This window comes from Coptis chinensis, chromosome 2, assembly GCF_015680905.1.
Source record: "Coptis chinensis isolate HL-2020 chromosome 2, ASM1568090v1, whole genome shotgun sequence".
Taxonomy (NCBI): domain Eukaryota; kingdom Viridiplantae; phylum Streptophyta; class Magnoliopsida; order Ranunculales; family Ranunculaceae; genus Coptis; species Coptis chinensis.
Genome location: NC_141457.1, coordinates 15,514,646 through 15,539,027, shown reverse-complemented (window position 1 = coordinate 15,539,027; position 24,382 = coordinate 15,514,646). Strand labels below are relative to the sequence as shown.

Genomic DNA, 24,382 nt, shown 5'->3' with positions numbered 1-24,382 from the left:
GTAGGTCCGTGTAGCACTACTCTCTATAAAAGGTTGAACTCTTACAACCAGCACGAGTCCAAATGCACTTCTGTTGTGGCCAAATAAAGTGTGCCATGGTTGTAGCCATGAGGCAACAGCTCATTGGTTTCGAAAATGCAACCACGACGCTGTCCCAAGTTCGTCAAACTTCCCTTTAAAGTTATGTAAAAGAATACAAGCACATGATAACATTTTGTATTAATGCGCAGTTTAATCAGGTCAAATACAGGGGCTTTCAACATGCTTAACTCTTCTGCAAGCTTGATGTAAATGTTGGAATGCTGATGGTTAGTGGGGATGAAGGTTTTTTTTGTGAATGATGAAGCATTACCGTTTGATCTTGCAACTGGGGGTATCCGTAATATTTTTTGAATTGGCGTTTAAGCAGAGTTCTTTTATTTTGGCCCTTCTTTTATTGGTCCTAACGTTTCCTCTCTCTCTTTTTTTATATGGAATAGACGTCCTAGCTAAACTACCAAGGTTAATGAACATCAAAACTGTACAGTTTACACATACATGGTTATCTAATATTCGTCAAAACTGGTTCGTTGTGGGACAACGAATAAAATGTCTTATGTTGCTCACTTGAGTGTCGTTGCTCAACACCATACGCACTATAAAAAATAGATACTCTTAATGAGTCATGAAAAGCTACATGAAATCCCCATCGTCTATTATCTTAGAAAAAGTAACTTTTACATAAATGACACTAGAATATGATTCATATTTTTGTTCTTGATAGGAACCTGGAATGAGCTTCCTCCACCAGAAACTTCTGAAGGGCTTTAAGCAACACCATATACACGCACTCAGTTTCAACATAATAGCTTACTTGTGCCCTTACTTCAACTTGCCTTGCACACTGCTGAGTTGCACTCACTAGTCACTGCATACCTCCATTCTTCTTTTATTGAAAATATGGTAACTTAGTCTACTAATTTTCTACTTGTTGCACTCCTTTTCTACGTTAATCCCAAAACATTTATAATTTTTAAATAGTTGTGTACACATAACCATAGGTGATCAACTGATCATAGAGGCAGCATGTATAAAATTTATGTTTGCATAATGTTATGAACAATTAATATTTTTTTTTCCGGCAGAGCAATGAGGCGTTTGAGAAGAAACCAATATCTGTTGGGCCGTGGGGAGGACTAGATGGAGATCGTTGGGACGATGGAGTTTACACAACAATCAGGCAATTGGTTATAGCTCATGGAGCAGGAATTGACTCTTTTCAGGTTGAATATGATAAGAAAGGTAGTTCTATATGGTCGGGGAAGCATGGCGGAAGTGGTGGCATTAAAGTAGACAAGGTAATTAAGTGGTTGCCATGTATAAGTTTTTCTTGGACGAAGACAAAAAAAATTGTCTTGTATAAACTGTTAGAGTTCTTGTAACCCGTCACAGAAGGGGCACAGAGCCAATGGAAGCTGGCAGAGTGTCCCCAGTTTGTAGAGATTATGCCCCCCCCCCCCACAACCCGGATTTTTTTGGGCTTTTTATATTGTAAATATACTATTTTCCTATATAAGAAAAGTGTGAGGAGAGAGACTGAAACCTAACTAAACCGTCCTCTTTTCTCTTTCAACTTTCTTCTTGATTAGCTATAATAAAATTTCACTTAATCTAAAGGGCGAATATGGTCATACTGATACCATTGTAACTATAGACGGTTCGACACTCTCAGCAGGAGCCTGAAGTAAATAAGCACGTATATTACTATATTATTATTGTCAACTTACTATTGATCGTACTCGCATGCCAGGACATATGTTTATAAGTTTATTATATTGATTGATCATTCATTTCTTGCAGATCAAACTTGACTTTCCCGATGAGTTTCTCACATCAATTGCCGGGCATTATGGTAGTATAAATGACTGGAGTCCTGTACTTATCCGGTCACTTACATTTCAAAGCAATAGAAAAACATATGGACCATTCGGTACCCAAGAAGGAAACCAGTTTTCATTTTCAATGAATGGTGGCAAAATTGTTGGATTTCATGGTAGATCTAGTTGGTATCTTGATTCAGTAGGGGTGTATCTGAAATCACTTACTGCTAAACCAAATCTATCATCAAAAGCTTTAGTTTCATCCCAAAGCTTTGTTGCCAATGGTACTGATAAATTTGGCTACAATGTTGTCCAAGGAAGTGTTGGACAAAATTATGACATAGTACTTGCTGTTAGACAGAAAGATGATATTATCAGTAAGGTTTCATCAAAGAGACTTTCAAGTAAGTCCTCTTCTTCAAGCAGTAGCGAAGAAGAATTAAATTCTAAGGTAATATATATATATAGGTACTCTAAGGTAATATATATAGGTATTAATGTACTATGTAGTTTTTATTTGTTTCAAGATAGTAGTTATGTGCGTCAATGCTTATGCAGCTGTACAAATTTATGTTACAGTTGCTTCCTCTTCCTTCAAATACAACGAACTACAGCGGATCCTTAATCCCCGAAGGTGTTGTGTCCTATGGACCCTGGGGAGGTGCTGGTGGAAGCGTATTCGATGATGGTGAGCATACAGGTGTTCGACAGGTCAATTTAACCCGTAGTGCAGGTATTATCTCCATTAAGGTTCTTTACGACAGAAATGGAAAAGCTACATGGGGGAACAGGTATGGAGGGACTGGTGGAATGAAGTCGGACAAGGTGAGACCTTACCCTAGCTCCCAGCATGCTGCAACTACTCTAGTAATATTGCCTAAATGATTCTAATTGGGCATAAACAACAACAACAACAACAAAAAACTTGATTTTTTTCAAGCCTTTCTAGCTAATTTTGCACACATGTGCAATGGTATATTAAATGTGTTAATCTGTGCTGCAGATAGTATTCGATCATCCATTTGAAGCCCTGACTCATGTTACAGGCTATTATGGACCATTAATGTACATGGGCCCTATTGTAATCAAATCTCTTTCGTTCCATACAAATAAAAAGAAATATGGACCTTATGGAGATGAACAAGGTACCCCCTTCTCCTCTAACCTGAAAGAAGGCACGATTGTAGGATTTTTCGGGAAAAGGGGATGGTACATAGATAGTATTGGAGTTCATGTGATTGAAGGGAAAGTATCAACTCTACAACCTTCACGAAGCTTCGTTCCACACAATATGGATGATATCCGAATTACTGAAGTGGATAATCCTCAGTGGTCTAATAAACTAGTCCTAGCAAAGCGAGGAGGACAGAACGAAGAGGTGCTTTATATTAATAATCTCTGTTTGATATCTAAACTGATTTTTATCTTCATTTGTTCGTGCCACAGTTTTATAACAAAAAGTTGGATAACATTCTGCCACTTTATATTATCAGAGTTAACAAAATAAATATCTTTAGTTATTACAATATCATATAAGTTAATGATTTTTTTTTCAGGTAACATATGGTGTGGTAAAGGAGCCAGCTCCATGTGGTCCAGGTCCATGGGGAGGAGATGGAGGCAGGCCATGGGACGATGGAGTCTTCACTGGAGTTAAACAAATTTTCTTGACCAGAACAGAAGTCATTTGCTCAATACAAATCGAGTACGATAGGAATGGACAATCCGTTTGGTCTGTAAGGCATGGTGGCAGCGGAGAGGCGACGACTAAAGTTACTAATGTTCCTTTGTTCATCTCCATATGCAGTTATGCACCATGTCCTCCAATCCATAACTTATTTTTCTTATCCTTGATTGTATGCATATGCAGATCAAATTCGATTACCCGCATGAAGTTGTTACTTGTGTTTGTGGATATTATGGTTCCATCAGTAGAGATGATAGATTGAAGGCAATAAAATCTCTAACATTTTATACTAGTAGAGGAAAGTATGGCCCATACGGCGAGGAAATTGGAACATTTTTCACTTCAACGACAACCGAAGGGAAGGTGCTGGGGTTCCATGGTAGGAGTAGTTTGTACTTGGATGCTATTGGAGTCCATATGCAACACTGGTTGGGCTGTGGAAGACCCTCGAAGTCGATATTACAGAAAATATTTGGTTGAATTGTTTCGAAATTATGTCAGCTGTTTTCGCTGCAAATATGTTCAACTAATGAGGAGTTAAGGAGTTACATGTACCTGAAAATCAAAGTGAGATGATGGTTAAAGTCTACTTATTAATTATTTGATTGCCAATTAACATAACCAATGTTGCAGTTCATTAGCAAATGCGATGATGTTCCTCTGGGATGTAATATCTGGAGAACAAGCGCAGCCCAGTTCGACCGAACCATAGTTTTGGGCCCAACTTCACAAGCCAATGCCCTTGTCGTACCATACTGACCAATTGGAACCAGAAATTATTCCACACTAGTTCAAAGTCAATGCCCTTGTCGTACCACACTGACCAATGCTCATACGTACATACTTTGTTTTATTGCGGAAAAAAAATGGGACTGAGGCAACCCCTACCGGCCAACCAGATTCTGATTAGAGTTTAATTTCTGATGTACAGCATTGATATTATATTCCATTAGACTCACCTCTTAGTCAAGTCAAGTGTACTCATACTTCTTCAGTGGAAGGGTAGGATATATACAATATAATCATGCATGAATCATCAGTTCTACTAGGCAAGTGTATGGTTGACAAACTATATATATTGGTCCACAATCTTTTGGATTTGCGCCACATTCAATAATACAGTCCAAATATTAGGACTTCTATACATGATCAGCCCTACTAATCGTACGCGAATGACTGGTATCACATGTCAATATGCTATCGTAGTTTTTATTCGAAATGTAGTCTTACTTTTCGACCACCACATCAGCAATGTTGATCCAATGAACGCCCCCGGCCTCGACAACTTAAATGTTGATTGTAATTATGAAATAGACACTAATAGTATCTCTAGGTAGTAGTAGTATTTCTTTCAAATTTGAAAGCGAAATTTAGAGAAATTGGATGTAAATTTTGACCAATTCTGTTGCAAATATTATTCGCAAATTTAGAATAGGGATACCTTGCGCGACATTGATACTGTCGCACGAAATTACCATTGTCGCCCCCAAGTTGAAAAAAAAACTCACGTGACATTTCTATTGTCGCACCAAATTGAAAAAATAAAAAATAAAAAAATAACTCGTGCGACATTAGCAATGGCGCGACAATACCACTTGCGCGTAGTGCTGGTTAAAGTAAAAAAAAATTGTTGCGATATTTGCAATGGTGCGCGACATTACCACTATCGCTTCGCATCTGCATCCGAAATGTCAAATTTACGAATAAGAATGCGGTTGGACAAGTGATGCAACCGAATTTGCTTCCACCTAGAGTTGAAATTCTGGAAAATTTCGAGTTAATGTCGCGCAACAATACCACTTGCACGTGGTGCTGGTTAAAGTAAAAAAAAAAATTTGTGACGACATTTGCAATGGCGCGTGACATTACCACTATCGTTCCGCATCTGCATCCGAAATGCTAAATTTATGAACAAAAATACTGCTGGACAAGTGATGCTACCGAATTTGCTTACACCTAGAATTGAAATTCTTGAAATTTTCGTGTTTTTAAAGCAAATGTGAAGAATTTGAGAGTTGATACTACCCTATAGATGCTCTAATGTTGCCGTAGCTGTTTAGTACAGGTTGATACGAAATCCCCATCATAATTAATATTGTTATCTCCTATTCTACTTAGTGCTCACACATTCAACGAATGAATCTGTTTCAGTAATTGGTCTGTGGATCATTACCATATTTGTTGCTGACTTACTGTTAAATTGTTTGTTTGTCTGGTCCATACATAGGTGAAAGTTCCCTAAGAATTACCATTTGAGCAGAAGGTGAAAGTTCCCTAAGAATTACCATTTGAGCAGAAGACCACTTGCTCTTGCTCATGGTATTTGACAAGTGTCAATCAACAGTGACTTGTTAGCCCAACAAAGCAATCTCACAGTAAATCAGATCATAATAACACTGAGAAGGGAGTTCCTTGTGATAGGAATTAGGTGGTTGGCTTTCATGTACGTTTTATCGTTTTATCCAAAGTTGTTGTTCGCTTTAGATGCGAGACATTATGATGTAGAGTTTGAATAAAACAAAAGAAAAGGCACCAATAAGTGGGCTAATCGACTTTTGATTTAAGAGCCGAGAAACTTGAAGTTGATATATGCACATTTGATATTTCAAGAACTAAAAGTGGCAAATCTATTTAATGATATTGCACGTACAGGTCCATAGCAAGGTTGTCGTTGCTGAATAACTTATGTGTTCTTCTTTTCTCCTAAGATTCCGAAGGTGCTCTTACCTTTAAATTGAAGACATTACAATAATACAATCTAGAATTTCAGTAGCGATAATAGTGATCGAAAGGCAAGGCATCCATAAGTGGGGTAATCGGATTTTGAGCTACCAGCCAAGGAAATTGAAGTTCATGTTTGCACATTTAAAGAATTAACCATGGCAAATCTATATAATGAAATTTGCACTGGTCCAAAGCAATGTTACATCACCATTTGGCATTGTTGAAAAACTTGTGTGCTATTTTCTTAATACTAGAACGTGTAAAACATGTACAATCTCCACCACAGAACACAAAATTAGGCCTAATTTCACAAATTGAAGAATAATTATGGTCTCCTATTATACATAATAGAAATTGAAATTTTTTCGGACTTAACCTAATTTTTATGTGAGCAAACTCTTATTCTCCAAATATATTCTACTTCTATCAATTAATTTCTTATTCTCTCATAACAAATATCTACCTTTTTCTCAATCTAAAAAAAAAAAAAACTTTCAACTATAAATTTGTAATTTTTTTTTAGATTTAGTTGTTTCCATGTTTAAACTAGTTGATTTGTGTATTGTGATTAGTGATTTAAGATGTGAAAAAACATCTTAATTATTCTTTTATGACAAACACTCTTCTCACTTTACAATATATTTTTTTCACTTTTCAATTCTAAGTTATTGTTAATTGAAGAATAATTAGGTCAATTTCGACACTGGTTCGACAAGCAATTGAACAACAATTGAATTTCCTCTTCAAATTTTATGTTAATCAATCGTGTGATTTATCCCGATTTTAATATTGTTGTCGTCGACGATATTTTTTAAGTTGGGAATTAATTAAGAGTAGTAGTATGATATATATACAAACACCATTATGTATGTGTATACCAACATGCACACATCATAATACGCATGCAAATACTACTTTGTATGTGTATATCACACATGCATATATCATTATGCATATATATAACACACATGCAAACAATATTATGCGTGCGTATTAAAACATGTATACACCCTTTTACATGTAAATTCATTGCTAAAATTTGAATCGCCCATTCTCTATAATTAAATATGATTCCCAAAAATTGGTGGAGGGAGTTGAATAAAGAAAGAAAAGAGAAAAATAGTCAAACAAAATAGAGACATGTTTTTGTCCAAAATCATCAAATAGAGAGCAAAAATGTCATTGAACAAAGACTGTCCTTCCACCACAATTATATACCGGCCCTAACTAAAACCAAAATTAAAACTCAATATTGTCCTATGGCCCATTCGCTGTAAACAGAATTGTGAGACCCCTTGTGGAGTTACTTTTACCAAAATTCGTGGTCTTACTTTTTACTTGGTAAGGTCGAGTATTTGGGCCATTAAGTATTTAGTGCATTATTTGGCAATCAATGGAGCAGCTTAAAAAATGGAGGAATGTAGTAGTGCAGTGTTTTTATTTCCTGATGTGTGAAGTAAGTTGTGAGGCTAGAAAATCAACTTTTATGAAAGTGCACATTTGAGTTCAATATGGTATGAGAGCTGTGAAGCTTGGCCATAGAGATATATTTAAAGAATGATGAGAATTGAGAAGTACGGTAAATAGTAAGTTCGAACTTCACGTGAGCTTTTGATCGAGTTGTAGACTTGTAGTAGTACTTTTGATTCAAGTAGAGATTTCTCCCGTCAAAAAAGCAAAACGAACAAACAAAATTTCAAAACTGTTTGTTTCTTTGTCAGTTTGTTGTGCATCTCAATGTACAATTTATGCATGCCATACCTCGTGTAACTGTTTTGCCACTTGATATGGGATGGTGATTGTCATCTTAGCATTTAGTAAATTGTAAAGCAACTTTAGGCTTAGACAATTGAACTTTTTGAAGTTGCATTCGCACAAATATCCACTTTGCCTATTTTCAGAGCGAAAGTTCACTTTGGGTCTGCCTCATTATTCCATGAACTGAGAGCTGACATGTCATTATTTTGGCGTAAATTGAAAACCCTAGTTCTCCAATTCGGTACAACTTGGTGAGTTCGTCTGAAATTGGTTAATCTTTTATATACATTTCCTTTGTTTGCATTGGCATTTCTAATCATCAATTCGCCGATGCAAAACAAAGAAAACTGTAGGAGGATTTACACAGTTATTAGTGTAATTTAATTAATATGTGATTAGGTGAAACACAAAAAGAGCAAACTCTATGTCTCGTGCTTTCAAAGTTGTTCTCTTTTGTCCATTGCATTATAAACTTGGTTTGATGACTGTTCACATATATAATTACATATTTATATCCCTAGATATCGTCATAATGTCATATCAATATGTTTTCTTTGAGGCAGCTTCATTTGGTATTGGTCAGTCGGCATGGAGCTTCTTCCAAACTCTTATATTCACTCCCTGCTCAGATCAATCCATCATCGAGCAAGGTTTTCTGGATATCTTCATTTCAGGATCTATATGAAGAGCTTTTAAAAGGTCATCGACTTTCGAGTGTTCAGGCTAGATTCTTTACATGTTTATGTTTATGTTTATGAGTTTTTCTACCTCTAATGCTAACCACATATCCAACGAAAGAGAGAGAGAGAGAGAGGGGGGGTTTTGGATATCTTCATTTCAGGATCGCTCTAAAGAATTATAAATAGGTCATTGACTAGCCTTAGGCCTTAGCCCTTAGGCAGTGAGGGTCGGGTCTACGAGGGCCAGTACGAGTGAAAGTGAAATTAGTGTGTAACTTCAATCTACGAGACTGGCGCATCATGCAACATCTTATAAATGTGTGAATTCAAGCTGTATCTTCCGAAAGTCTCCATTGATACGCACATTGTAATCTAGTGACTAAGAAGACTTAGTACTGAATTGCCAAGTCAACAACATCCATCAGAATTCAGAAATGACCTTACACTAAAAGACTCCTCAGAATCTCCACGAGCCTTCTCTCTTGCACCCACGTGAACGCCACCTTGCTCGCGTTCCCACACAGATCTTCCGTATCCATTATGGGCCCCCACTCTGTTCCTTTCTTCATCCACATGTGGCCCATCCCAATTTCAGCCTGTTCCTTCATACGTGTCAAACCCATTCTTCACACCTGATCTTCACGTCAGCTGTCTCTTCTTTTCTCCCCTATAAATTCCCTACTTGTCTCTCCGTTCCATGCCACATCAACAACTTGCATATTTTTGTTCATTTCTTCTCTTGCGCTTATGTTCCATGTGTTTTTTTTCCTTAGGTAAGTCACCATAATATAGGCCTTAAAACCCAACCACTGTCGATATCTTCGTCGACGAACAACTCCCACAAAACTTTACCAACCAAGCTAGCTAGTAGAATTTTTTTTCGTGGTCATATATATTTATGTATTTCTCATAAATATATATAGATTGATCGTTCGAGGTGCGACGACCAATACCACCACCAACAACAATGAGGACTTCTAAGCTTCTCTTAATGTTTGTTATCTATCATTTAATATCAACAGTTGGTCTACTAATGATAAATCTTCCTAGTGAAGATTTCGATGGTGAGATTTCCCTAGACGCATTAGATATTGAAAAAGCTTCTCTAGACTTTGGTGGTATGGCTAAATCAGCAAAGCCAGTAGCCGTTTTACATCCTGGCTCAGCTGATGATATAGTTGAGCTGGTTAAAACGGCTTATAGTTCGGGTCACGGGTTCACGGTTTCAGCAAGAGGACATGGACATTCAACAAATGGTCAAGCTCAAACACCTTATTCAAATGGAGTTGTGATAGAAATGAGTGGCTCAAAGGGAAGTCAGCTTAGAAAACGGAAGCTGGCCTTGCCATTTCTTCCAATGGAAGGAAACTCAAGCTATGTTGATGTTTGGGGTGGAGAATTATGGATAAATGTGTTGAATTGGGCCTTACATTTTGGGCTTGCACCCAAATCATGGACAGATTACTTGTACCTTTCTGTGGGTGGAACACTTTCAAATGCTGGAATTAGTGGCCAAGCTTTTAACTACGGCCCGCAAATTAGCAATGTCTATGAACTTGATGTTGTTACAGGTTAATGAGCATCTATCTCCTTCGTTAAATCCCATAACTTTAATTCATCATAGAAATGGTAGTTAGTATCATACTAAATTATATTTGTGCTTTCATTGCCATAACACGTACACTATATATGTTAGTTCCTATATAGCTCACGATGCATTATCTTCTCTTTTCTACATTATTCTTTACATGGCTTCATAAATCGTATATACTCTTTGTACAATAATGCTATTTTCTATATTTTAATCTAACTTTTTAGCTAGTATTGTTATTTAAATTTGTTCTTAGTGTCACTGGTTTTCATGGCTTGTTAGTAATTGTTGCTGCTAATTGTCACTGGGTTACAACATGGCTTGTTAGTAATTGTTAGTAATTGTTATGTTAAATTTGTTCTTGTCATTATTATATATATTGTTGTTGCATTTATTCTGTTCACATCATCACATGGATTCTTTCTGCTTTTTATACAAGGCTGTTGCATGGGTTCTTCATAATTTTGATATAGGATTCATTATTGATACTTTCTCTCTAACTTTCTTTTTTTCGCCTTGGTTGCAGGCAAAGGAGAGTTATTAACGTGTTCAGAAGAGAAAAACTCGGAACTTTTCCATGGTGTTCTTGGTGGTTTAGGACAATTTGGGATTATAACTAGGGCTAGACTTGCTCTAGAAAAAGCCCCACAGCGGGTAATTACATCCCACTCACTATCTGCAACTGCCTTTACTTACTTTGAAAAAGGTGTCTAGGAGAAATATAATGCGTGACCTTTTTGGCTTGTGGGGGAATGCATTCTATTTGTAATTTTGTATATACTAATGATCAGACCTAAAAAGCAAGCATATATGACCTAATGTCTAAGTACTTAGTTTTGGGGTCCATATAAGCTTTTTAACAATGAAAACTGCTCACTAAAAGCTGGCAATGTTGTTGATTTGTCTTCCTTTCTAACGTGGTCTTTTTCTTCCCTTTTGGGTTTTGTTCTTTTGTTGGATGTGTGTAGGTAAGGTGGATTAGAGTGTTGTACAACAATTTCTTAACTTTCACAAAGGACCAAGAGCATCTAATTTCTCTGCATGGGAGGCCTCCAAGTAAAAGATTTGACTATATTGAAGGTTTTGTTATTGTGGATGAAGGGCTTATAAACAACTGGAGATCATCTTTTTTCTCTCCAAGTAACCCTGTTAAGATCAGCTCTCTTAATACTACTGGGGGCGTTCTATACTGCTTAGAGATCACTAAAAATTTCGATGACAGGACAGCGAATAGCGTGGATCAGGTACATTTACTTGGAAATAATTAAAATTAAAGAAATAAAGTAAAAACGTACACTATAGTTAATTATTTTTCATTATTTGGTTGCTAAATACTAATACTTGTATAGTATTGTCCTTTATATGCAAATTAAATGATGTTAAGATTGAGGATATCCAAGCTGTAGAATATTCTAAAGCTAGTATTATATTTAGTTATTTACTGTGACGCCACTAGACAACATGGAAGATCTTGTGTAATCCATCCTTTTGATTATAAAATCACAAGTTTGATTTGTATAATTTCTTATAAATCTACCAAGTATCAACTGTCAAACTGAATCATTACAAAACAAAAATAAAAAATAAAAAAATTGAAAAAAAAATAAAGTTCACTTGAATCGAATTACATCCCTAACGACAAGAAAACATTTTAATCATTACCAAAATCAATAAATAATCACAAAAAAATAATAATTAATTCACTCAAATTATACCTCCCGTGTGGCTATGTTGTATACGTACAATAGTCAATAGGTATGCCTCATACGAAAAAATATTATATACCGAGCAAAAAAAAATGCCTCATACGAAAAATAGCTGCTTATATGAAGTCATATGATATATCAAATATTTGTGGTTAGCCATACGTACTATTTTTTTGATTGATAGAATGATAGCAATACGTACTTGCGAAACAATATTATTTAAATCTAATGCAATCGAGTTAATGGACAATAAAAAGGGGGAATAGCCATACTGCCATAGTAGCTTCTGTGAGTTATCTTTATTTTAAAAATCGCCGCCCAGAATTATATATGTTAATATAATTTTTTTTTTGATAAAAACGAATTATAGTCATCAACTCATCACCCAAAATCTGTTGGCTAAGCAACTCATTTTCGTCTATTAGCTTTATCTTAAAGCCATGTCTTACGCTAACTCTTAGTTACATCTTAATTTTCTAATACCATATTTAGTAGCTAAGTGACATAAAATAATATAGTTTGATTGGTGTACTGTGTTTGCAGGAAGTGGAAGCTTTGCTAAAGAAACTAGATTTCATCCCATCAACAGTGTTTACAACTGATCTTCCTTATGTGGATTTTCTAGACCGGGTTCACAAAGCTGAGTTAAAACTCCGGTCCAAGGATTTGTGGGATGTACCACATCCATGGCTCAACCTATTTGTTCCCAAGTCCAGGATTGCTGACTTTGACAAAGGTGTATTCAAGGGTATTTTGGGACATAATAAAACAAGTGGCCCTATACTTATCTATCCAATGAACAAAAACAAGTAAGTTACTAAGACAGAATTAGTGTCAATATTTCTTGTCCAATCAATCATGAATCATGCAAACACTGCATGCAGTATCTATGTCATGAACCGTTGTTGTTTAATTGGCGTATGTTCTTAGTATGTTAATTTGATAAAGAAAATGCCTAACTGAAAGATCTGTCTGCTTTTGTTTGGTATAATAAGAAAAATGTTCCTTGACCAGAAGTATAGCATTGTAAAATATAAATTGGAGATTATTAGGAGTTCGGAGGGCCCATATATTCGGATTGATTGGAAGAAATCTAAGACCTGGGTTGTACTTTATATAGTTTGATATATAGCAGAGTCAAAAACACAGGCTCATAGATAATAGATATATCAATTTACAATTCACATACAGCAGAGTCGGTCTACAACTCTCCTTTTTCTTGCTAAAGGTGATTTTGTATTAATGAAAAAATGTTACCAGGGAACCAAAGAAACGTGTTTTGAGTGAGTTGTACATGATACAGTCTTGACTACTGGGGGATGAACCTATAGTAAGTTAAGTCTGGATTTTCTAGCTTGTTTTGATCATGCCGTCTTCTACATACAATTATTTATCATCAATTCATCGTTGATAATCATTCTACTGGCCGGGCCTACATATTTATAAATCCATATATAGATACTGATGGTCATGAGGATAATCTTGTGTAGGTGGGACAACCAAACCTCAGTGGTTACACCAGACGAGGATGTCTTTTACTTAGTAGCATTGCTCCGATCAGCATTGGATTCAGGTGAAGAGATGCAAACATTGCAGTACTTGAACAATCAGAACCAGCAGATTCTCCGATTTTGCCATGAGGCAGGGATCAAAGTGAAGCAATATCTACCTAGTTATAACTCCCAAAAAGAATGGAAAGGGCATTATGGAGATAAATGGGAATTGTTTCTCAAGAGAAAGATGGAATTTGATCCCAAGCACATTTTAGCAACAGGCCAACATATCTTCCGACCCTCGTCCAGCTCTTCTACGCAATCTTGGTGACCAAATGTGATTAGTCCATAGGACAATTAAGTCCATAAGCTAACAACAAAATACATGTACAAAAGATTCAAATTAAGAGCTGATGAATTAAGAGTCGTTCTAAGGTAACACAATTAATGACCCGGTTTTCTCCATCTTCATCTTTAGCAATCTCTTAAATAAAATTAAAACACTCGTAGAACAAAATGCGGGGGACAAATTTGCACACCGAATCACATATTTATCGAATTGGATTTTATAGTTTGTTTGAGTTGGATTTGTAATGCTATTTTGGAACTAAGAACAAATAACAAAATATAATAAATTTTAAAGGGAGTAAAAGAGGAGAGGGAGAGGATGCTGAATGCGGCGGCGGCGAATCTGGTAGTTGTGGAGAGGAAAGATGTTCTCTTTTAGTAGTTTACTCGTTTTTCAGTTTGTATTCCACGTGGACTCTTCCCATTTGCTTGTGTTACACTTAAGAGTGTCACACCTTATATTACATTATAATTTCCCTAACTTGATGTAACTGGACTATAAACCGGTGTGGAGCTGATAATGATTGGTGGGACGTACTTGTCAAAGGCCGACACATGTCATGTCAGACTTGTCCTTATCCTAATCTCCCGACCATGGTAGTTTTGTTTTTTGTCAGCAAATCCTTGTTCTTTAACAAGAAATTGGTTCCGGGCCAAAATCACTCTCCACGACACTTTTTTTTTTCCAAATGACTCAATTTTCAGGTCATAGTTTGTAAAAGTATATTTTAGTCCCGACTTTATAATCTCGGATAATATAATTTGTATAATATGTTTGACTGAACTCAGATCAGTGTTCTAAACTGTCTACGTATCTAGTTCTCTGATGAACTGGAATCAAGTCAAACGTAATTCATCTTTTGAGTGATTGAGTTGGAGATGGAGAGAATTTAAACCCCCCTCTCTAAGAATGGAGAAGACACTTTTTTTTATAGGCGTAAATCCCCCTTTTGTACTGTCTTGATGATTACTTTTACTCCTTCCATTACGAAGTAATGATCTTTTATTAATAATACTGTTGACTAGTTTGCAGCGGTTACGTTTCCTAGGTCGTTTGGACGACCTGACCTTAGGTCGTATGCACGGCCTGTTTGTAGTCTAGACAGATGGTCTGCCACGAGCATAGTTCAGAATTTCAGAATTCTCGGAATTCCAACAAATCCAAAAACCGGAATTCATTAAATTTCGACCCCTATCACATTCGGAATTTCGGATGATTTTGGAATTTTGGATATTTCGACTCTATATTCGGAATTCCGCTTTTTTGAAAAACCGAAATTTCAGGCGGAATTCCGAAGTTTCATTCGGAATCACGAACTATGACCACGAGTAGTTGAGAGTGGAGGGTACTGACATAGTTCAAGATTTCGAAATTGCTAGAATTTCAACCATTATTTCACTATATCTCGAGTGTATTATGAAATTTTATATTTTTCAACCCTTGAACCGGAATTTTGAATTTCTCAAAAACCAAAATATTTTCCAAAATTCCAAGAATTTTGTCAAAATCATGGACTATGGGTGTAAGTGTAAATAACTCTTAAGGACAAATAACTCAAATTTAAAATTAATATCTTTCGATTTTACTCTTTTTATCGTTTTGGTATGAACAATCACACCTATATATATGAACAATTTATCCCAAATAAGTAAACATACCTCCCTCATACATTATGTTGAGATATGAACAGAGATTGTTCATAGCTTATGTTGATCATACATTATGTTAAGGTATATATGAACATTGATTGTTCGTATATAGCTCATGTTGAGGTTTGAATAGTAATTGTTTATACCCCAAATATGTATGAACAATGATTGTTCATATTCCAATAGGCATTCAACTTACTGATCAAACATTATGTTAAAGTATGAACAGTGATTATATTATTCATATCCCAAATATGTAACAACAGTGATTGTTCATACTCTAATAGGTGTTTTTGAACAGTCATTGTTCATACTTCAATAGGTGTTTTTTTACTGGTCATACATTATGTTGAGGTATGAACAGTACGTGATTGTTTATAGCTCATGCTGAGGTTGAAAAGTGATCGTTCATCATATCCCAAATAAGTATGAACAATGATGGTTCATACTCCAATAGGTGTTCCCACTAATCATACATTATATTGAGGTATGAACAAAAATTGTTTATATCTCATGTTGAGGTATGAACAACGATTGTTCATGCTACATATATTGGGTCGGGTTGGGTTATTTTTTTATTTCACGTCAAGAGTAAACTTGACTTTTTACCACTCGGGTAATTTTGCTTTTGGGGTATACTTGTCTTAAAATCTACTTGGTCATTGTGAGTGATTATAAAAAAAAATGTGAGTTTAATTTAAAAGTAATTTTTTCTTCCTTTTTGTCCTTAAGAGTTACTCTCTGTATTTCTTAATCCTTACTATTAGTTTAAAAAATGAAAAATCTTAAATTTTAGTTAGTGTTTCGCTTTTATTTTTGTCTAAATGAAAATAATAATTATTGTTAGCCTTGTGAGGAGCATTTTTTTTTTATTGGCAAGCGAGGTTTTTGAGAGGTCCCCCTACCCCTTTCATTAAGATATAACAAGTTGGTTACATCCTGACATACATTTTGCCATTGGCATCATTATAGACTATTTTCCTAATATCTTTGGAAAAGGAATTCGGGACAAGTTCTATAAATTTGGTGGATGGTATATTATATTTGACACTAGTGCGTCTGCAAGTTTATTCACCTCCCTAAAAACATGTTTGATTGAGAAAAACTCAAAACTTCCTATCAACTTCCTTCCTAATGTTGGCCATCATATATGATTGCTTTGCCATGGGTGTTGGCCTTGTGAGGAGCATCTCCAACGATTTCATCCTTTTTTTTATTGCAATATAGGTAAAAATGTTGAATCAAATGCCATCAAAGGTCCTAAATGACGATGATGACGTGGTCGATTAATTCTTCTAGTATATATTTATTAAGTTAAAATGATTACCCCTTTTTTCCTTTCTAGTGGGGGCATCATACATATCTTGGGTCCCTAGTTGATCCTGATCGATCATATATAAGAGATCATGCAACAGCAGTACTGTCAACATTCACAACTTCTTTCAGAAAAAAACCAACATTCACACAAACATTGTTAAATATAGCTAGATACATATGTTTAAAGTTATGAATCATTAGATCCTTAACCAAGAAGATCTATAGAAAAAGAAAAAAGAAGAATATAACCAAGATCTATCGCATGTTTAATTGTATCAACCATCAAGAATCAAGATAATGCACAAAGAAAACAACTAACTTTTGTAGTTTTATACTACTTGCATAAAACAAGCATGATTCCCAAACTTGATTATAAGAAGAATATAAAATGGGAGATCTGTCCCTTAGATGGGAGTTGTCCTTTCCAAATGGACGAGGGGGTCAAGCGGGTTCCATTAAAAGTGAGAGGAGTTCCAACTAGCAAGCTAAGGACCCCATATGTTCGCAACATGCACAAGAAATAAACCATAGGATGTAAACTAAACACAGACTTCGCTTGCACCTATTTTCCATGGAATATAATAAGAAAAAATAAAGGAGTAGTATCGAAGCTATCTCGTAGAATCAATTACGTTTTTTGCTTGCTGGATTTTTCTCATTTTGATTTCATTTAACATGAAACTGTAACCCACATATGGGATAGATGCATAATAGTTTGCTTTTATTTAACAAAGAATGCATGCGAAAAGCATAATGCTTTCATCCCAAACTTAGGTTGGCAACAACACGCTGCCCTGTGCCTTGTTCCCTTGTCAACCGGATCAAATGTATAGTACTACAATGGTCATGTGCTCAGTGCTCTCCATGTATGTACACCACTTTTAAGGACATTAGAAGCGGGAGTTTGATGGAGGCTTGAATATTAAAACATTTTGGGTTGCAAAAGTAAAGTGGGCATCAAAACAATTGGAAATGAGTATGCAAATACGCACTAAGGATTTTGTGTAATAAAGGGTAATGTTCACGATTTGTTTAGGAATCATACCTTGATATCTCTGAGAATTCAAACTCTACGAATCAACAACTTCTTGATCTTCTGTTATATTTCTATATTTGGAATGGACGTTGTGTAGGCAACGATCTACCAGCCCTTTCTTTCTCTCTTTGCCTCTGTTGAGCAATCACTGAATATTTCGGCCAAGAGAAAAAGGGTTTATTTATATAGGCTACAACAGGGACCATGAGGAGAAATTAGGGTTAGGTCTCCTAACGGGCTTGGGCTTCCCATGTTTGCCCAGAACACACGGCCCAAGTCCGTCAACAAATGACTTATTCCACTAAAGATTATTGTTGCACTACCGCCCTAATCCCAAATTACGTGTATTACGGTTATGGGCTCCATATTATATGCTCGTTGATCTCCCCGTGTTAAGATATCGAATGCCCGTTGATTAAGTCAAGTTACTGACAACTATATTAATCAACTTCTTATGTCCTTGAATAGTACCACTCAACCTCATTGTCATGTCGGATTAAATCCACCTGCAGGGTTTACTTGACAATCCTTATGAGCTCCTCAAGGGGACATCATCAACCTAACTTCTTGCGGGTCACAGATTCAATTCCTTCTATAATCAACAATACACCTTACATACAATGTCATTACCCAATCCATCGAGTTTGTTGATTCATAAATGAATCTCACTCATTGATGATTTAAAGCAATGTACAATGCACGTAAGTGTCCGTTATTATATCCGGATTAAGAGGACAAACATCCATAATAACAGAGGTGTTTGTTCTCTTATATAGTCAGTATAAAGAGAAACAACCTCACTTAGTCCTATTCAATACACACAAAGTGTATTAGTGTAATCCTGTAGTCAAGATAGACTAATACCAGATTATACTACAACCATACCAATGGTTTGTCCAAATCCATCTAGGTTGAGAACGTTTACTTATACTTTATAAGGTATTGATGATATGATCTTCTGTGTGTCACCACACACCATATCATCTACAACATAAAACATTAGACGCATGCATATAACTAATAACATATATAATATGTATAACATTTGCTCATATGATTCTCATTCAAAATATAAAAAATTAGAGTTAATACAAAAGTAATGATTTTAGTATATAACCCTATCAATCTCTCACTTATACTTAAAGCATTGCTTTTTAGTATACTACTAACAAATCTCCCACTTATACTTAAGGCTATACTGCCTAGCATCTGATTCTCATCCCCTCAACATGCCTGTCAAAAGACTTAGCTGGTAAGCTCTTTGTAAAGGGGTCAGCTAGGTTGTCTTCTGATGCTATCTTGGTAACAGTAACATCTCCTCTTTTTATGATTGATCATATCAGGTGGTACTTGCGCTCAATTTGTTTACTTGCTTTATAGGATCGTGGTTACTTCGAGTTAGATACCGCACCAGTGTTATCACAATAAAGTGTGATACTCATAGGTAAACCAGGTACCACTGTCAAGTCCAACAAGAAGTTCCGGAGCCAAACCGCCTCTTTGGCTGCCACATATTTAGCTTCCATGGTGGAGTCAGATACGCATTTCTGCTTGACACTCCTCCATACTATGGCTCCACCTCCCAAGGTAAACACACAACCTGAGGTAAACTTACTCTTGTTCCTATCTGACTAAAAATCAGAAAATGTATACCCTAAGGGAACCAAACTATCTGTACGGTATACTAACATATAATCCTTAGTCCTTTTCAGGTACTTAAGAATATCTTTTACCGCAGTTCAGTGCCCTTGTCCCTTGGGTTCTTCTGATATCTGCTAACCATCCCAACAACAAAGCAGATGTATGGCCTCGTGCATATCATGTCGTACATTAAGCTTCCTACAGCCGAAGCATAAGGACCGCTTTCATGTCCTCTATCTCTTTTGGTATCTTGGGACACATATCCTTTAATAGAGGAACTCCATGCCTGAAAGGCAAGAAACCTTTCTTGGAGTTTTGCATGTTAAAACGAGTCAACACAGTATCAATATAGGTAGCCTAAGATAAGCACAACATCCTTTACTTGCGATCTCTTATAATTTTGATCTCAAGGACGTGACCCGTTTCTCCCAAGTCCTTCATATCAAATTGCTTTGATAACCATACCTTTATGTCTGACAACACTTTCACATTATTTCCAATGAGTAAGATGTCATCTACATAAAGCATAAGAAATACCACTACGTTTCCATCAAATTTCTTGTACACACAAGATTCGTCTGGGCTTTGATCGAATCCATAAGATTGGATTACCTCATCAAAACGAATGTTCCAAGATCTAGAAGCTTGTTTAATTCCATAAATAGATCGTTTAAGCTTACAAACAAGATGCTCTTGACCCTTTTCAATGAATCCTTCTGGTTGCTTCATATAGATGGTTTCCTCAAGACTTCCATTAAGGAAAGCTGTCTTGACATCCATTTGCCAAATTTCATAATCGAAATGAGCTACGATAGATAAAAGAATTCGGATAGACTTAAGCATGGCTACTGGTGAAAAGGTCTCCTCATAATCGATACCCTCTCTCTGAGTAAAACCCTTTGCCACCAGCCTTGCTTTAAAGGTTTCAACCTTATCGTCTGCCCCTCTTTTTCTTTTATAGACCCACTTGCATCCAATGGGTTTTACACCATTAGGTGGCTCTACAAGCTCCTAGACCTGATTAGAATCCATAGATTCCATCTCAGAAATCATTGCCTTTGCCAAGATTCTACATCTCTATCTTGGAGTGCTTCATTGTAGGTCCAGGGATCAGGATCTTGGTTATCAGTGGTTATGTCTGAAGACATTCCCAAACCAATCCACCTATCAGGTTGTCTAACAACCCTCCCACTACGACGAAGCACGTCTTGTTCTTGTACATCATTAGTGACACGTTGTGGTTCTTGTTCTTGTACTATTGGTACTGAAGTAGTTTAATGTCTCTTCTCTTAATACTTCTAGAATAATACTACTCGGGGTAATAATTTAATGCGCTGTGGGTTGAATAAGATTAATAATGTATAAATAGCCTTCTAATGCACCAGAACAGATAAAAAGTTTATTTTTCTTAATGACGATCTTGTCATTTAAAAGAAACAGGATACCCATCCTTAATTAACATAGAAACTGAAAACAAGTTCTTTCTAAAATTAGGCACATAAAAGACAATTCTTTAACACCATAGTCTTATTTCTACCAAAAGATAAACAAACATCTCCCACTGCAACAGCTACTACTTTCGTAGCATCCCCCAAAGATATGGTAATCCTTCCAGCACTAAGTTTTCTGGTTTCCTGGAACCTCTACAATGAAATGCAGACATGGTTAGTGGCCCCCGTATCTGCATACCAGGTACTGGTAGATAACACCGCTAAACATGTTAAATGACTAGTGCATGAGACATACCGGTCTCCATTATTCTCTTGGTTGAGAAGAGGACAATCTGGCTTCCAGTGTCCGGCTGCTTGCACTTGAAGCACTAGCCCTTAGGCTTTTTCACAGCTCCTTGAGGTCCCATGCCCTTCTTTGCCATATTCCTATGCTTCTAAACATTATTCTTCTTCTTACCGCCATTAGGCGTAGAAGTAGAAACCTTCTCAGTAGCATAAACCTAAACATAACTCTGCTTAAAGAGACTCTCAGCTGACTGAAGTTCTGTCATAAGTTCCGCCAAAGAATACAACCTTTTGTTCATGTTGTAGTTAAGGCAGAACGGTTCAAATCTCTCAAGCAGCATCATGAGAATGATATCGACCTGCATTTCCGCATCGATATCAGCTCCAAGGATCTCCAACTCATTCAGAGAAGCCATCATCCTGAGTATATGATCCCTTACAGGAGTCCTTTCAGTCATAGTTGTGGTCATCAAGTTTTTCATGGTAGTTTGCCTAGCAGCCCTATTCTGGTGTCCGAAGAGTTCCTTGAGATTGATCATCTTATCATAAGCCGTGGTCATGGCCTGATGCTGATGTTACAACACACCTGACATAGATGCCAGAATATAACACCGCGACATCTCATCTGCCTTGATCCACTTCTTATATGTTCCTTTCTCCTCTTCTCCAGCATCATCTTTAGGCTTAGGTGGGCATTCCTCATTGAGTACATATTTGTACTCTTCACCAGTCAACACGATATCCAAGTTGCGTTTCCAGTCTATGTAATTAGGGCCAAGGAGTTTGTTTTCCTTAAGAATAGTTGCTAGTGGGTTGAAAGTAACCATTTTGAAAACCTGAGAATCACATAAAAAAAAAACTATTTATGTAGGGCAAAAACTTTTTGAGTTAATAACAAAAAAATTAATTAATTAATCAACCCGTCAGCACCCTACACACCGAGAAGTAGTAAGCCACGATAGTGTGGACGTTTACCATTCTACATTCGTGGAAATACTTTTGGAGTTAACTTAAAATTAATTAATTAACCCGTCAAGACACCTACACACCGAAGTAGTAAGCCACAATAGTGTGGGCGTTTACCATATCTACATTACATTGTAGAGAGGTTTTTCCTATTAGTTCTACTTCTCGTCAACTTAATAGCACACCACTTGTTAGAGTGGACACATGCCATCTAGACAAGTAAAACTAATATGCTGACCTTTCTTTGGTCCTACAAATAATAGCAGTGACTCCGATGGGGAGGATACCATTACTTGCATCTAAGTGTATACCATTACTCAACACTAAGTCCATTATATTTTGTAATGAATCCCTTCAGATGGAGGAGTGAATCTATTCATTAATAATTTCATATAGTTGTCCTTTAAAAGTTTGTTCTAGTGATCCGTAATTAGACTCATCCGATATGGAGGAAGGCACTAAAACCGACGCGCAAGTATAATTATATTACCAACAAACCAGTAATGGAGACCGTAGGATTTATACGAAACAAAATTCCCGCACCCACTTAGTTATTTAGAACTTAGGGTCTTTCTATTTACTGGTTAGGCCTATGTCCATGTTATTTATTATTGATGCGGGCTTAGTTTTTAGCGCAAACATCCACAAATAAAAACATGCATATAGAATAAGCAAATATGAACAATAAAATGGAAAATAAATTCCCACTGTTATGGCCATATCCATTGCTCTTTCCTGTTCGCCAAACTCTTTAAGAAATCGCGGCCTGTTTCCTTCACTGGAAATCTCACGAAATCACCGCATAGAACCCCGAATAACAAACAGATTTCACTTCGTTACCAGGATGAAAACAGCATCGGATCTAGAATCAAGAGACACCAACTAGACCAATCCATCTTCTCAGTTTTGGAGTTTATAGTAAATTACATCATTGGATAAAAACAACACGATACAAATTGTGATTTAAATTACATCCATCAATAAACAAATACTGAATTTTTTTTTTTGAAAACATGTTGTTTTACTTAGAGGGCGTTTGTGCTCTCAAAAAAAAATAAAACAAAGTCGATCCATTTTTTATATATTTTGACCATAACAGTTGGTATAGATGTCTGCAAAACCAAGTTAGAGCAGTTTTACATCTACCAACAGATCTACATGCTCCGATACCAATTGTAGGAACCGTTATGGTTGCATGTCACTGTTTACAATATGTGAAAACCTATGCACAGCAGAATAAGGGTATTCACGATTTGTTTAGGAATCATACCTTTGATCAGCTGTGATATCTCTGAGAATCCAAGCTCTACGAATTAGCAACCTCTTGATCTTCTGTTATATTCTTATCCTTAGAATGGACGTTGTGTGGGCAACGATCTACCAACCCTTTCTTTCTCTCTTTGCCTCTGTTGAGAAATCACTGAATATTTCAGCCAAGAGAAAAATGGTTTCTTTATATAGGCTACAACAGGAACCATGAGGAGAAATTAGGGTTAGGTCTCCTGATGGGCTTGGGCTTCCCATGTTGGCTTGGGCTTCCCATGTTCGCCCAAAACACACGGCCCAAGTCCGTCAACAAATGGCTTATTCCACTAAAGGCCATTATTGGACTACCACCTTAATCCCAAATTACGTTTATTACGGTTATTGGCTCCATATTATATGCTCGTTGATCTCCCCGTGTTAAGATATCGAATGCCCGTTGATTAAGTCAAGTTACTGACAACTACATTAATCAACTTCTTATATCCTTGAGTAGTACCACTCAACCTCATTGTCATGTCGGATTAAATCCACCTATAGGGTTTACATGACAATCCTTATGAGCTCCTCAAAGGGACATCATCAACTTCTTGCGGGTCACGGATTCCTTCTATAATCAACAACACACCTTACATACAATGTCATTACCCAATCCATCGAGTTTGCTGATTTACAAATGAATCTCACTCATTGATGATTTAAAGCAATGTACAATGCACGTAAGTGCTCGTTATTATATCTGGATTAAGAGGACAATCATCTATAATAACAGAGGTGTTTGTTCTCTTATATAGTCAGTATGAAGAGAAACAACCTCACTTGGTCCTGTTCAATACACACAAAGTGTACTAGTGTAATTCTGTAGTCAAGATAGACTAATACCAGATTATACTACAACCAAACCAATGGTTTGTTCAAATCCATCTA

The 24,382-nt window shown here is 36.4% G+C and overlaps 2 protein-coding genes across 3 annotated transcripts; both read left to right on the top strand.

Moving 5' to 3' along the window:
- The first annotated feature begins 738 nt into the window (after positions 1 to 738).
- LOC147515083 (Mannose-binding lectin superfamily protein) lies at positions 739 to 4,191 on the top strand. The gene is made up of 7 exons (XM_086586086.1): positions 739 to 942; positions 1,125 to 1,337; positions 1,840 to 2,310; positions 2,439 to 2,684; positions 2,863 to 3,237; positions 3,416 to 3,631; positions 3,730 to 4,191. The coding sequence occupies exons 1-7, from the start codon at positions 940 to 942 to the stop codon at positions 4,024 to 4,026; spliced, it is 1,821 nt and encodes a 606-aa protein (XP_086442212.1). The 5' UTR covers positions 739 to 939; the 3' UTR covers positions 4,027 to 4,191.
- A 4,947-nt stretch (positions 4,192 to 9,138) lies between these two features.
- LOC147515082 (cytokinin dehydrogenase 5-like) lies at positions 9,139 to 13,961 on the top strand. 2 transcript variants are annotated; one of them, XM_086586082.1, is made up of 6 exons: positions 9,139 to 10,279; positions 10,826 to 10,953; positions 11,268 to 11,543; positions 12,549 to 12,814; positions 13,266 to 13,335; positions 13,496 to 13,636. In XM_086586082.1, exons 1-5 carry the CDS (start codon positions 9,676 to 9,678, stop codon positions 13,312 to 13,314), a joined length of 1,323 nt encoding a protein of 440 aa, XP_086442208.1. In that variant the 5' UTR covers positions 9,139 to 9,675; the 3' UTR covers positions 13,315 to 13,335; positions 13,496 to 13,636. The 2 variants fall into 2 exon arrangements, with proteins under 2 accessions (XP_086442208.1, XP_086442207.1); XM_086586081.1 differs by lacking the exon at positions 13,266 to 13,335 and having other exon boundaries at positions 9,394 to 10,279; positions 13,496 to 13,961.
- Positions 13,962 to 24,382: the final 10,421 nt, after the last annotated feature.

Excerpts from the sequence above, each read along its gene's own strand:
- LOC147515083 (XM_086586086.1), top strand. Across the intron at positions 1,338-1,839 it reads GTGGCATTAAAGTAGACAAG|ATCAAACTTGACTTTCCCGA; the intron begins GTAATTAAGTGG and ends CATTTCTTGCAG. Across the intron at positions 3,238-3,415 it reads GAGGAGGACAGAACGAAGAG|GTAACATATGGTGTGGTAAA; the intron begins GTGCTTTATATT and ends TTTTTTTTTCAG.
- LOC147515082 (XM_086586081.1), top strand. The coding sequence starts at position 9,676 with ATGAGGACTTCTAAGCTTCTCTTAATGTTTGTTATCTATCATTTAATA. Across the intron at positions 10,280-10,825 it reads TGAACTTGATGTTGTTACAG|GCAAAGGAGAGTTATTAACG; the intron begins GTTAATGAGCAT and ends CCTTGGTTGCAG. Across the intron at positions 10,954-11,267 it reads TAGAAAAAGCCCCACAGCGG|GTAAGGTGGATTAGAGTGTT; the intron begins GTAATTACATCC and ends GGATGTGTGTAG.